This window comes from Adiantum capillus-veneris, chromosome 1, assembly GCF_014529385.1.
Source record: "Adiantum capillus-veneris isolate H3 chromosome 1, ASM1452938v2, whole genome shotgun sequence".
Taxonomy (NCBI): domain Eukaryota; kingdom Viridiplantae; phylum Streptophyta; class Polypodiopsida; order Polypodiales; family Pteridaceae; genus Adiantum; species Adiantum capillus-veneris.
In genome coordinates, this window is record NC_140931.1 from 28,831,980 (window position 1) to 28,846,675 (window position 14,696).

At 42.1% G+C, this 14,696-nt stretch overlaps 2 protein-coding genes across 2 annotated transcripts in view; both read right to left on the reverse strand.

Moving 5' to 3' along the window:
• Nucleotides 1-9,173: 9,173 nt before the first annotated feature.
• On the reverse strand, nucleotides 9,174-11,313 carry LOC147464470 (pentatricopeptide repeat-containing protein At1g06140, mitochondrial-like). Its single transcript, XM_086515178.1, has one exon. The coding sequence runs from the start codon at nucleotides 11,311-11,313 to the stop codon at nucleotides 9,199-9,201; it is 2,115 nt and encodes a 704-aa protein (XP_086371304.1). The 3' UTR covers nucleotides 9,174-9,198.
• A 17-nt stretch (nucleotides 11,314-11,330) lies between these two features.
• The window catches only part of LOC147464471 (uncharacterized), a 36,918-nt gene continuing 33,552 nt past the window's right edge, over nucleotides 11,331-14,696 (reverse strand). The window contains exon 2 of the mRNA XM_086515185.1: nucleotides 11,331-11,526. Within this exon, the coding sequence (XP_086371311.1) occupies nucleotides 11,331-11,526 (196 nt within the window). The remainder of the gene's footprint in view (nucleotides 11,527-14,696) is intronic.

Below are 14,696 nucleotides of genomic sequence, written 5' to 3' on the forward strand. Positions count from 1 at the left end.
CCCTCCCTCCCATTACTTTTTATCATTCTTTCCCTCTCTTCTTACCTGCTCACCTAGTTTCACTCAATTATCTATTCTACCTTCTCTTCCACTCTTCCTCTCAGTACCTTCAACCTCTCCCCTCCATTCTCCTCTATCTATCTTTTGCTCTCTTCCCCTCCATTCCCCTCTATCTATCTTTCGCTCTCTATCTCAGAGACCCACCTATCATTCTCTCTGTAACCCGACGCATTTTAATTTTTCACTCCCTCGTTTCCACCCGTATTGTTAAAAAATGTCAATTCTTACAAAAAATCGAACCAAAGAAATCGATCGTTAGGAAGAAATCCCAATCCACATTACTCAAGAAAGAGATTCTTCCCTTGCAATGACATTTGCGATTGCTGCATCTATGCTGACAGTTGCACACGTAAGTCTATCGAAGGGTACAACCACTTTGATGACCATAGAGTCACAAACTACCGGTAATGACCCTTTGAGTGATCTCTTTGGATCCATGGTTGATAGTCACATTTCTTTGGAATTAATTGATGCACATATTGTGCCATACAATCACCTATTGCCAATAATTGCTCTTTGTTGTTCTTGGCCAATCCGACCATTAAAACGAACAATGATTGTGTGGTAAAACTCACAACCTCTATAGCCCAAAGAGGCTATCAACCCATGATGGCTTGTTTTATTGTGCAGAAAGCTTTCTCTGGGTAAGATTTTGTACGTTTAGATATGTGTGACACTTGAAGGAGATGTAAGGGTTTTAGGCCAAGTGGCCGCCTAAAGGAAATGGTCGGCCACCCATATTCTGATTCATTGTATAATGTCACAGTGATAACTCTCTAGAGTTCCAACAAATTAACCTGTGTCTTCCTCATCTCCTTCCCTCTCTTGCACTCGCATGGCGGTTCCATCAAGTGGTATCAGAGCCCACGAACCCCGATCTCTCTCCCCGGCTACCCAACGCGTGCAACGATCCCAGATTGAACAAGGGGATGAACTTTGGAAGCTTTGTAGGTTCTGCAAAAGCGGGTAAGGAGCAACAGAGGGCTTGACCAAGGAGGACTTGAACGTTGACAGGCTTAGGCAAAGCAAAGGAAGTCGACATTCAGCTCATAGCAAGGCAATTGGATGCTTGGAAAGCAAAGAGAGTAGCAGGTCAGCAGGGCTTGCGAGCAAGAGAGCAGTGAGCATGATAACAAGCGTGATGGACTCAATGCTTGCAATTGAGCACAACAAAGTCGGCATCAACATTATTTTGAAGCTTTTCTAAGGCTTGAAACAAAATTGGGGGAGTATTGAGGTCGGGCAGTGCCGAGCTGTAGGTGAAAACGCGACAGACAGAGAAGTGCAGCAGCGAGTAAGCCCTCGGCATGCTGTCGACCGGCAGAGTTCTTGTTTTCTCTCTCTCTCTCTCTCTCTCTCTCTCTCTCTCTCTCTCACACACACACACACACACACACACACACACACACACACCCAATCCTCTACTGTCGAGCTCGTCATTTTGGCCTCGTTCGTCAGAGTTTGCAGGTTTTTTGACAGAGAGCAGCGAATTCAAAAAAAATTAAAATCTCAAGCTCACACACTATGTTGAGTGCAAGAGCTCGCTCCCACCAAAGGCCTCGACAGCGCAGCAGTGCAAGCACTTGACCCCAAGAAGTGACCCTCGACTCCCTGCTCTCATACACACTCGGGTAGTTGTGAGAGAGAAAAAGGCAGAGAGAGATGTGTGTGTGTGAGAGAGAAAAGCCACGAAAAATCGAGCGAGTGAGAGAGAGAGCGAGTATGTGAGAGAAAGAGAGAACGAGCTTTATTGACATCAGCGAGACTGGGAGGTGGCCTTGACATCAGCAATTAGAGCTATTTCGACACCGACTTTAGAGTTTTGTGCCGATTAGCATTGGTTCGGTACCGACGGTCCTTTCCCACGAACGACTCCCTCGGAGACCATGACATCGTTCTTGCACTTCCCGCGGACGGCTGTGCTTGCGACATGCACGAGCAAGGTACCTCTTTCATAAAGGAGTGATCCGCAGCACCCACATCGAGCACTCTTTGCTAGCGTATTTCCATTTGGCGGCAAAAATTGGCACATATCTACATCGACACATATGTACACAAGGGTTTTTCAAGCCCACCTACACCAATTTCTCCAGGTTTCCAAACACATATAGACACATTGTCAAACTATGGCAAGAAGCTGCAAAAATTTGGGCAGAGTAACCTTTGTATCGGGAGAAAAATCTCAACCGGATTAGACTCAAAAGTGCCAACAATGAAAGTCACGACTCGCGAGGAAAATCCGGGGAGTCTCCTTTGTATGAAGAGTCAAAACTCAAAGCAAAAAACACATAGAATATGCCCACTGCACTAACTAACATTGTGAATGCAGTGTGCCTGCGTCAAAAGCATAAGAAACCGTCGAGATACATATCTTATGGCGAGGGTACCGTAAGAGGGGAACTCCAGCTACCTTTATCACCAAAGGTATCTCAACATTCAAGAATACCCCAGCTCAAAGAAAACCTCACACAACGACCCTCCAAAGGCTAAAGCAAACACAAAATGACTAGCCACAGTTTCAGTAAGGGCTCTTCAGGTTAGAGTCTCAGAAACGGCCTGGCAAATTGCCAAAATAGCCAAAAAATGCTTCCACATGAAGTACAATAGGCAGTGTTCGCAACTCAACGCGCATGAATGAGTGCGCTCAAATAAGCACCAAGAACTGCTGCATACAGTAAAAGTGATCCCTGTGGGGATATCTACTCTCAAAAGAGCTCAATAGCACTATGGTGTGCTAAAGCAAACATGCATATGTCAACGCATCTGTCCGTAGAGAAACTGCTATCGAAATGACTCCCAAAATCGCATGAAAAGGTAGACGAAGAGATGGAATATCGTCTCTAGCACTCGAAATCTAGAAGATTATACAAAGCTCACATGTGATATTCAAAGAGTTTATGATGCATAGAAAGCCAGTGAAAGACATTATCGTAGAGTATGGTTTGACGATGTTGCCTCACCACCAATTACACAGAATGTTGGACGTCTTAGTGATGCACCTTCCACTAGTACACACACACACACACACACACACACACACACACACACACATGTTGCTCTAGAGAGATCGTAATCCAACAGTTGGGCACTCCGGAGATCTACTCGTATATCTTGTGCACCTGAGCATTTTGAGCCAAGATTGGACTATTTGCTAGTCACTGATTGCGGTGAACCCACTTGCTACAAAGAGGCCATTCAAATGGACGATAACGTGAAGTGGAAAGAGGCTATGTAATTTAAGTATAACTTGATCTTAGCAAATGAAACTTGGGAATTGACAGAGTTACCAGCGGGTAAACAGGCATTGCCATGCAAATGGGTGTACAAGAAGAAGTACACGACAAATCATCTCGAGCCTAAGTATAAGGGAAAATTGGTTGCAAAAGGGTTCAAGAAAACAAAAGGCGTGGATTTTGATGAAATCTTTTCTCCAATGGTCAAACAACGTTTCTTCATGGGGTATCTTGAAGAGGATGTCTATATTGCATCTTGTGTTTGGTCTATTAGCCATTGAGGACATGGAATTGGCCCAAATGGATGTGAAGACAATGTTTCTTCATGGGGTATCTTGAAGAGGATGTCTATATGAAACAACCAAAAGGTTTTGCGATAAAGCCTGAGAAGCCAACACGGACATAATTGGTGTGTAGACTCAAGAAAGATTTGTATGGATTAAAGAAAACCTCCCAGCAATGGTACATCAAGTCTGATAAGTACATTCAGCTCCAAAGTTACATACGGAGCCAAGATGATCATTGCTTGTACACAATAACAAAGAGCTTAGCCTCATAGCGATTCACACATTGCATAGAGATGATGGGCGTAGGGTGAAGCTATAGTCATGCTTCACGTTTTGTACAATTGTACATAATAGCCCCTACATTCTTTAGCCACTTGGACCACGTTGGCCTTCAAGTAGGAGATTGTAAGGGTTTTAGGCAGAGTGGCTGCCTAAAGGCAATGGCCAGCTGCCCATACTCTTGTTCATTGTTATCATGTCAATAAGGAGTAGAGAGTGATTACTCTCTAGAGCTCCACTAGAATAGCCTGTGTCTTCCTCATCTCCTTCCCCTTCTCTCCTTTCCCCTCTTGTACCCGCACAACGGTTCCATCAAGAGAGAGTTCGTGCTGTCTACCACGTTCAATGACCAAATTAGAGCCGTTTCAGACTCTGTCTCACATGGAGGAGAAAATGTTCATTGTGTGGATGGGAATCATTGACTACATGCATGGAAAGATTGGGCATTGCACGAACGGCTATATGAATTCTCAATCCCAAAGGTTGAGTGCACGATTGTGAAGTTTGACCATGAAAAGATGGAAAATTTTCCTTAGTGCTCGACATGATCAACAAGTAAGGTTTTTTATATTATTTTTGCTGCACTTGAAGTTTGAATTGTCACTAAATTGTTTCCATAAAAAATAGGGTCACACGAGTCCATGTGACTCACACCACTGCCCGTGACATCTTCATGATACACAAGTTGGCACTTGTTGCAGACCCACAGTCCTTGTTGGACAAGTTCAATGAGGAGGAAATGGCAAAAGCTGAAAGGGCCCTTTGCGGCACGATAATGAACCGATCAAGATGGATTAGACTATCGATGTCTTTCCTAGCACAACTAATGTGAAAAGTGAGTGTAATTTATGATACACATGCATTGGATGACTTCCTTATATTTTGTTTGAAAATCAATTTGTCTCTACGATGTGTATTATAGGAGGAGTTTGATGTAATGTATCGGCTCAGAATGCAGAATTTTCCTACTAAAGACAGTAGAGAGTACCTTTCAAAAGAACGAATTTCAAAGTAAGCTATGACATGGCACTAAAGGAGACAGACCAAAAGGGATGGGAGATAGCAGTCATCGCTAGTGCAAAGAACGGCGCGGACGTCTTTCGAAAGTGTATTTCTTTTGTGGGTTGCGAAGAGAAGGGACTCAAAATGACCCCCTTCAGAGTGTTTGAGGTTGGCACCGTACACATGAGAGAGAGAGAGAGAGAGAGAGAGAGAGTAAGAGAGCGAGCTACACATTGAGACTATATCGCTTTTGCGTGTTGGGCATCCCCATACCTACCATATGTGCTTTATTTCCACGCTCAAGTTAATGTGGTTAGGCATCACCATATACCTATGCCTTGAGACGTTATCCTCATATTAAGCAGTGTGCATGTACAGCTGAGTGGTGAATACAAATGAAATCATCATAATATCATGATAGTTATTAGTAACCTCTTTGTTCTCAAAAGTTAAAAAGGGACACTTTATCAGGCACCGCACAGTGTATGCTTGATATGGAGCCCATTAAGGCTACTTACACATCAGCTGCTGTCGGGGCTACAAGTGCATGCAATGACCTAGCTCCGAGTTGCCAAAAAGTAATTGGCTCCATGAATCACATGCCAAAAAAAGTTAAGTACGGGCAAGCTCCCACGCCCGTCCTCCTCTCTAAGAGACACGGGTGGCATGTGAGGGGATCAAGGGTGGGGGCACATTTGATAGCCGTGGAAAAAATCAAGGCCCTCAATTTGGAAACCCAAATTTACAAAACGCCCCCTAAGTACCTAAATTAACAAAATTTTCCCATATCTACGTCAGCTTGAAGTTACAAAACCAATCAGGCTCCCATTATTGTTAAGAATCTCTTACCAATCCCAAGTCACAAACTTGGAACATATTGGAGTAATAGCTTACATCAAATGTAGCTCAATTTGTCCATAAAGTGAAATGAGGCATTTTATCTTAATTAATTTCATAATGAAAAATTTAGTAACCTTGAACAAAATCTGCTTTCTTTACATTCTTTTCAAGTCCATTTATCTTTGGATAATTAGACGAGGATTCTTCGGTAAGGTTAAGTGACCATGACCGCATTTAAAAAATACTTTCCGTGATTGCTAGTAAACTTAATTTCACAATCCAACAAAGAAATTGTTAAGAGTATCCAGTGCTTCTACTGCTACACCTTGGTCTAGGGCATACTTGCATGGCCAGTGTCTCCTCACCCATCCATTGCATCTAGGTTGCATTGGTTGTACATTTTATGTTGATGACCAATCTCGCCCTTTTACTTAGTTTGTAGGGTGTTGGGTTGTTGTGCTCTACCTCCACCTTTGACATATGGGATCACGATGTTCCCAAAGAAGACACCACCAGTTTGGATGGACGAAGACTTACCACTTGACCTTGGCAAGACATATCCCTAGCCTACTGCAGAGCATTTCCATGGAGTGATGGAGAGGTCTCTATTTTGATAAGTTGAATGCCTTGATCTACATACTCGACCGCGACTTCAATGATTTGGAATTCTTTGGGGAGTTTACTCAAGAGATGACAGTGCAGATGCTCTCCTGATTGTTACCTTTAGAGTTGTTTACACTCACCTACAATAACCTCACAGCAAACTTAAGCTTTGATTTGGGCAGGCGTTCTCTCTTAGATAATCTTGATAGAAAGCCATACTGAGTCACGGTTTGGTGGCATTGTTAGCACGGATCGTGCTTTGTTTGATACCGTAGGTTTGGAGGCAAGGTATAAAGATAGGAAAGCTCAAACAAATTGTTCAAGCCACCCCTCTTCTCAGAGGCTTTTCATATCAGAGACTGTTTTGTCTAGCTTTCCCTCTCTATGGAGGATGATCTCAGCTTAATGTTTAGTCTCGATTTTATCAATCTTGGAGAACCCCACCTACTGACAGGTGACCATTTTGCGGTTGTCTGTGTTGCCTACTGGTGACTCGTGCATCATACAGTACCTTCTACATTGCAAACCACTGAGTTTGGCTTTCCTTGTTATGGAGGATGTTTTTGGTGCAAACTATTTAGTCTAGCCTTCTTAGATTTTTTGTGGATTATGTCGCATGGCCACGCTGGGTTGTAACTTCGTCCTCTTTTCTCTAGTGTCCACATGAGTGACACAGACACCATATATCTTTTTTGGATTCTTTCTAGACATGACTCTTGCAGGCCTATTGGCACTCCTTTTATAAGCAGTGGGTCTATCTCAGGAGTAGTTTTCACACTCAGTTCAAGACATATCTCTTAAAGTAGTACCTTTCCTTTGCAGAGTAGTAGAGTATAGGAGTTTTTTTAACCTACTTGTTGTGTAAAAAGCGATTAAGTTGTTTATTTATGGAAGGTTTGACGATCAAAACGACTCCAAATATTTCTTTTGAGACTAGATTGTAGATTTAAAGCATAGCTACATTCATATCTCCATGCATGAAGTAGAAGTTACTTTCTTTGTTTTTTGTGTAAAGTTTCCCTCAATCCTTGTGAAGTTTCAATTACTTTGGCGGAACATGTGTATTTTGAACCTTGAAACGACTATTGTGCGGATGTTCTCTATGCCATTCTTTCTCAAAGCTAAACCATTCTCACAAGTCTACCAATCTTGCTCACAACGACTTTACCATTTTCACTTAGAGATTCATCCCTTCGTTTCTATTCTCCTTCAAGGATAAAGCCTTTTCTTTCGTCCAATGAGTGTTTCAACCAAAGGTCTCTCTGAGATGTAGACAAAGCAAACAAACTTTGGAATGATGGAAAGAAACATAATGATCTATGGGTAGATAGAAGGCATCTTACTACAAAGATCGCTCCGTGACTTTGATTCCCAGATTGCTCCTAGAGCATTGTCCTTCAATGGACAAAGCAAACAAACTTTGGAATGAGGGAAAGAAACATAATGATTTATGGATAGATAAGGTGTCTTACTACAAAGCAAACAAACTTTGGAATGAGGGAAAGAAACATAATGATCTATGGGTAGATAGAAGGCATCTTACTACAAAGATCGCTCCGTGACTCTGATTCCCAGATTGCTCCTAGAGCATTGTCCTTCAATGGACAAACCAAACAAACTTTGGAATGAGGGAAAGAAACATAATGATTTATGGATAGATAAGGTATCTTACTACAAAGATCGCTCGGCGACTCTGATTCCCAGATTGCTCTTAGAGCAGTGTCCATATCTTCAACTTTTGGGAGCATTAGATGCTCTTGAGAGGGGTTGTTAAGAGTATTCAGCATTCTACTGCTTGACCTTGACGTAGGGAACACTTGTACGGCTAGTGTATCTCTTGGGCTGGCCATCCATTACATTGAGCCTGGGCTATATCTTTGTCTAACCATTTACTTTTGGGTCATGTGCCTGTTTTGTCTAGTGCCCACTCTGACTCATTTTATTCACAAGGTACCCCTACTTACTTTTGTAGGGTGTTGGATTGTTTTTCTCTACCTTCACCCTTGAGCCTTATGTATATAGGGCATGTGGGAGGTGGGGGTGTGTATCCATTAATTGCATATTGACAATTGGCTATCTGTGGTTGATGGTGGTTATGGGACAGCTAATCTCTCTCTCTCTCTCTCTCTCTCTCTCTCTCTCTCCACTTGCCTACTCTCATAGAAAGCACATCCTTATATCAACACAACCACAAAGTTTGCAGTAGTGGTCTACAGATATTAATGTTACTGTTTTAGGGGACGATCATCTTTTTTGCCCTGTAAGATCTTTAGCCATACTCTCCATTGCACATATTCACCAATCTGTGAGCAATTAATATAAGCTAGCATGTTCAATACCTTGTGCTTGATATGATGACAATGAAGGGTCGATGGAAATATACCTAGATGAATCCAAGATAAGCCCACATTCACCCTTGAAGGAAAGTGCAAGGTATAGACCCATGGAAATCACCCACAAGATCAAGAGTGATTGACTACTTTGCTTCCATGGTTTCACATTGTGAATATAGATTCAACATTTATTTGAGGGATGTATGCTCATGTATGCGTGTGGTGTGTGTTGTGTTGGGGAGCATATGTTAGTACCTAGTTCTACACCCACTATTGGGCGCTGACGACGTTCGTGGGGATGTCGTGGTATTTAGTCAATACTATGCATGATGGAGTTGATGGTTATATTGTCTTGTACTAGTCTAAAAATAACTCCATCGAAGTCTAACTAAATTTTACCCTAGTCTAGGTCTCTTGGGATTTCCATTTGGCTTTTTCAAAGGGGGCATCATCGGAAATGTTGATGAGATGTGATGACATGGCATACTGAAAGGCAGTTCTACTTTAAAGGACTGCCTTGAAATTAAGGCCAACTGTCCAACCAAACTAGGACTATTTTCATTAGTGTCTTGCAAAAGAAAGATTCTCTAACAGTTCAAAATCCTTGATTAGCAAAGAGTCCATTTCCTTCAAGGTGCTCTCTTTCATGCCAGATGCAACATAGATGTTTGACAATGTTAAAAAGGCCACAGGGTCATCTACATCAAGCTCAACACGATGCTTTACAGAAAAAATTCCTTTTGTAACATCAGCTGAGCATTTGCAAGCACTAAGCAAAGTTGTCCAAGAGAGGTTCCTTGGTTGCATTGGCATCTTAGTGACAATCTTTTTTGCTTTGTCTAGTTGTCCAGCTCTACCAACCATGTCAATCATGCAATCAAAGTGATCTATTGAAGCTGTAGTGCTAGACTCTGAGAGCATTGTAAACAATAGAAAAAAGCCCATGTTCACGCACCCAGAATAACTACATGCAGAAAGAACACTTGTAAAACTGGTTTTGTCTGGGACTATTTCATCCCCTTCCATTTTGAAAAGAAGCTCACACACTTCAAACCAGTTACCATGTTGAGCATGCAAAGCCATGATACAGTTCCATGAAACCAAATTCTTTTCTGGCATACTATCAAATGCATCCTGGGCGGTAATCATGCAACCACATTTTCCATACATATTCAGGATGGAGTTACGAACCACCAAATCCGAATCAAACCCGCTCTGCAGAACAATGGAATGAATGCTCTTACCCCTCACTAGTGACGCTTCCAATGCGCATGCACATAGAACCATCGACACAGTCACGTTATCCAAAACCATCTTTTCGTGCTGCATCTGATCAAAGATGTCCAGCGCCTCTTTGCTCTGCCCAAGATGGATATAACCTGTCATCATTGTATTACAAGAGATAACGTCTTGCACCGGTAGCAGATTGAACACAGCTTGCCCATCCTGCAGGCGATGGCACTTGTTGTACATATTCACAAGTGCAATCCCCACCGACGCATCAACATCAAATGCCAACTTTGTCAAACAGACATGCAGAATCTTGCCTGCAACCAATAATTTTTCCCTTGCACATGCATCGAGGAGACCGACGAGGGTGGAATCATTGATTGCTAGTCCATCCTGCTGCATCTGCTGATATAATTGCATTGCCTCCTTGCCTCGACCATGTTGAGCATACATTGTAATCATGGCATTCCAAGTTACCACATTGCGTACAGACATTTGGTCAAAAAGTGATTGTGCAGATTTTAGGCAGCCGCATTTGCCATACATATTCACAAGGGCAGTTCCCAAAAAGCAATTCTTCTCTACTTCCTCATGACACATTGATGCATGGACTTGCTTCCCTGAGGAGAGTGTCGTGGGATCAGCAAGAGCGGTAAGCATATTGACCAGAGTGATGTCATCACGAATGAAGCTCTCTTGTTGAAGTTGTTGGTAGATGTGAAGAGCCACTCTACGTTGCCCTTGCAGTGCACAGACTGCAACGAAAGCATTCCAAGATGCTAAATCTTGTTCTTGCATGTGTGAAAACGTCCGCCATGCGAGTTCCCAATCGCTACCCTTGCCATGCATGTAGAAAAGTGCAGTTGCCAGAATTATGTTTGAATCTAGTTTCATAGAAAGGACGCATGCATGTAACCATTTCCCATGTAGCAAGCTTGCCTGGTCGCTCGGATATACAGATAAAACATGAACAAAAGTGACACAATCTGGAATCACACCCTCTGATTGCATTTGTTGGAAACAGCACAAAACCTCCTTATGTTGTCCAAGTCCATCGTAAGAGCTAATCAAGAAGTTCCAGGAAAAGACATTTCTAACCTGGATTCTATGAAAGCAAAACTGTGCACTCTCAAGATCCAAGCACCTTGCGTACATTTGCACAAGCAAGTTGCCAACAAACGAGTTACCCTCAAGCCCATACAATACAATGTTTGAATGGACTTGCCTTCCATCTGCAAGAGCTCCTGCAAGTCCCAAAGACCGCAGAAGCGAAGCAAATGTGGTGCCCTTAAATCCATTTGGTGTATCAACGCAACAGAATGCCAACGGCTCATCTGGGTCATCAACCTTGTAGGCTTTTGAACTAAAAGGCTGCTTGCCTTTACACGAATGTGCTACTGCAATAAAAGATGACAGATTGCTCCTATAAAAAATGCATCTGCTCATGGAATGATTGCTGCCCTCTATGATAGCACTAGATAAACAGAATCACTTTTGTTGGGAGCTTTTGACAACATGCTAGGCTTAAAAAGCATGATGGTGTTGAAATCCAACATTTGTAAACTCTGGGTCAGCCTGCTTGAAATTGACCGACCCATCATACTCCAAAATTCAACCCCTGCATTCAAGATCTCCTTGAATGCCTGCCTTTGCATGGCCCTGTAGAGACGGGAGGCCCCATTAGCACACTCTTAAAAGCTACTTTGTGAACGTATAACATGGGACAGGCTTCATCAAAAGACACAGTACAACCAGGCTCTCTATTATTCATGAGTGATGAATTGTCACAACATAAAGCCTGAAACTGGCTCTTTACAGCTCCATCATCATTCACTACCAAAAGCATATATATACCTAGATGAATCCAGGATAAGCCCAGATTCACCCTTAAAGGAAAGTGCAAGGTATAGACCCATGGTAGTCACCCACAAGACAATATAACCATCAACTCCATCATGCATAGTATTGACTAAATACCACGACATCCCCACTAACGTCGTCAGTGCCCAATAGTGGGTGTAGAACAAGGTACTAACATATGCTCCCAAACACAACACACACCACACGCACACACATGAGCATACATCAACACAAAGTTCAGCGTACTGAGTTTCTGTCATGACTCCGGAGATCAAGGGCAGACTCAGCCATAATGAAGCCTAGCACTAAAAGAAGCATTAAATCGAAAAAATTAGCACAAAAATGAGGTAGTTGATAGGGCATACGCACCACAAAAGATAGAAAGAATTAGCGCACAATATCAACTGGTCGTAACTCGGACGAAAACTTCACAATGTGAAGTCTGCATGTCCGCAATACGACTAAAAACTATACATAGATGAATCCAGGATAAGCCCAGATTCACCCTTAAAGGAAAGTGCAAGGTATAGACCCATGGTAGTCACCCACAAGACAATATAACCATCAACTCCATCATGCATAGTATTGACTAAATACCACGACATCCCCACTAACGTCGTCAGTGCCCAATAGTGGGTGAAGAACAAGGTACTAACATATGCTCCCAAACACAACACACACCACACGCACACACACATGAGCATACACTACCAAAAGCATCCTCAACATGGCACTTGATGTAGTTCCCCATAAAATTGCAAATCGCTACATTTGAATTTTAAATTCATCAAATCCTCATCCTTCTCAACCTTTTACAACCGAAAAGATGGAACTTTGCAAGAAATAAAATTATGGTGGAAAAAGAAGCCGCAACCTACAGTCCTCTCGTTTACTACCTAGTGATACCTCATCATCCCTAAGCGATAGCAAACCTAAACTTCCATTGTTGCATTGAAATAATTTTGTTCAGAGACCTTCAACAAGAGCAGGCTTGCTTTGTAAGGATTCTAGGTACTAATCCTTAATTAAGTACTTAAACTCATGATTATGACTTGAGAAACTTGAACAAAACTCAAAAACAAGACTCAAAAGACTCTGTGTTTGATTGACTGAAAGTGTGATACAAGGGCTCCTTATATAGGAGACGAACAGGTACATATGAAAAGGTATGACCCTTCACGAAGAGACACATCCTTTAGGCGAATAGACATGTCTTTAAGCAAATGGACACATCCATTCGATGAAGAGCCGCAACCATTGGTCGAAGGGACATGACTAGTCGTCGAAGGAGTGTGGGACTAGTCGTCGAAGGAGTGTGGCTGTCGGTGAAGAGGTATGAATTTTGAGCGAAGGGTTGTGACCATTCAAGAACAGGAGTTCTCCTGGGTTGGTCACACTTCGCATCTGCATCTGTAATGAACCAAAAAGAGTGTAGCAAGTCACAATCGTGACATTCCCTCCCATTCAAATTAGAACCTTGTGCTCAAATGAAAGTCTTCCGCTTGTCAAAGAATCTTGAAGAAGGTTTGGGTACTGCTGCATGTCTTCATCCATCTGCCAAGTGGAATCTGACTCATCAAGATCCATCTACTTAATAAGAAATTCTGTTGTGATCTTTTGTCTTGTCTCTTTTTGACGAACATCAAGAATCTTTTCTGGAACAAGAATAATGTGTTCATCTTCAATTTCTGGCACATAAGAAGATAAGTCTGGAATTGGCGAATCTCCTTGTATGTATTGTTTGAGCCAAGAAATGTGGAATGTTGGATGAAGTTTTCCCCATGAGAGTGGAAGCTCCAACTTGTAACTGACAACTGAATACTTCTTGATTATTTTGAAAGGTCCATAGAAGCGAAGGTGCAACTTTGAAAAGACCGATTCCACAGTTTTGTAGCAATGAGATGCTACATATAACAGGACCAAATCTCCTCTTGGAAATCTGCATGTCGTCGATGCTTATTGGCTTGTGTTTTATACTTTTGTTGGACATGAACCAACTTGTCACGTACTTAAACAAGTACATCTTGCATTTCTTGAACCAACTGATCTGCTAGAGCTACTTTGTGTTGAAGAACAAAGTTTATCGGTACAAGAGGAGTATGCCCATATGCTGCTTGGAATGGAGTCATGCCAATTATTGAATGGATAGAGTTATTGTATGCGAACTCTACAAGTGGCAAATATTCTTCACAAAGTAGAGTGCCTGTTATATTCTACATATAACAGGACCAAATCTCCTTCTTGGAAATTCGCATGTCGTCGATGCTTATTGGCTTGTGTTTTATACTTTTGTTGGACATGAACTAACTTGTCACGCACTTAAACAGTACATCTTGCATTTCTTGAACCAACTGATTTGCTAGAGCTACTTTGTGTTGAAGAACAAAGTTTGTCGGTACAAGAGGAGTATGCCCATATGCTGCTTGGAATGGAGTCATGCCAGTTACTGAATGGATAGAGTTATTGTATGCAAACTCTACAAGTGGCAAATATTCTTCACATGACCCCAATCGAACTTGTATGTAATGTCGAAGCATTTCTTCCAAAATTTGATTCACTCTTTTTGTCTGACCATCAGTTTGAGGATGGTATGTTGAATTGAACAGTAAATTTGTTCCAAGAGATTTGAAGAGAGATGTCCAAAAATGTCCTGTGAATTTTGGATCTCTATCTAAAACAATTGACTTTGGCAATCCATGTAATATGAAACTGTGTTGCACAGACAATTGCACAACGTCTGGAGCCGAAGCAGCCTTTTTGCAAGGAATAAAACATGTCATCTTTGAAAACCGATCAACCACTACGAAAATCTGTGTATTGCCTTTTTGGAAACGAGGCAAAGTACAATAGCACGTGAACGTGAAGAAAGAATGGCAACCATAGCGCGTAAGCACGAGCAAGCACATTTGGAAGCCAAAGTAAGACAAGCCGAATCGGATCGTGAGCGCGAAGAAAGAGAAGTAGAATTC

What these genes read in the sequence shown, in the direction of transcription:
- LOC147464470 (XM_086515178.1), bottom strand. Translation starts at nt 11,313, where the DNA reads ATGAGCAGATGCATTTTTTATAGGAGCAATCTGTCATCTTTTATTGCA.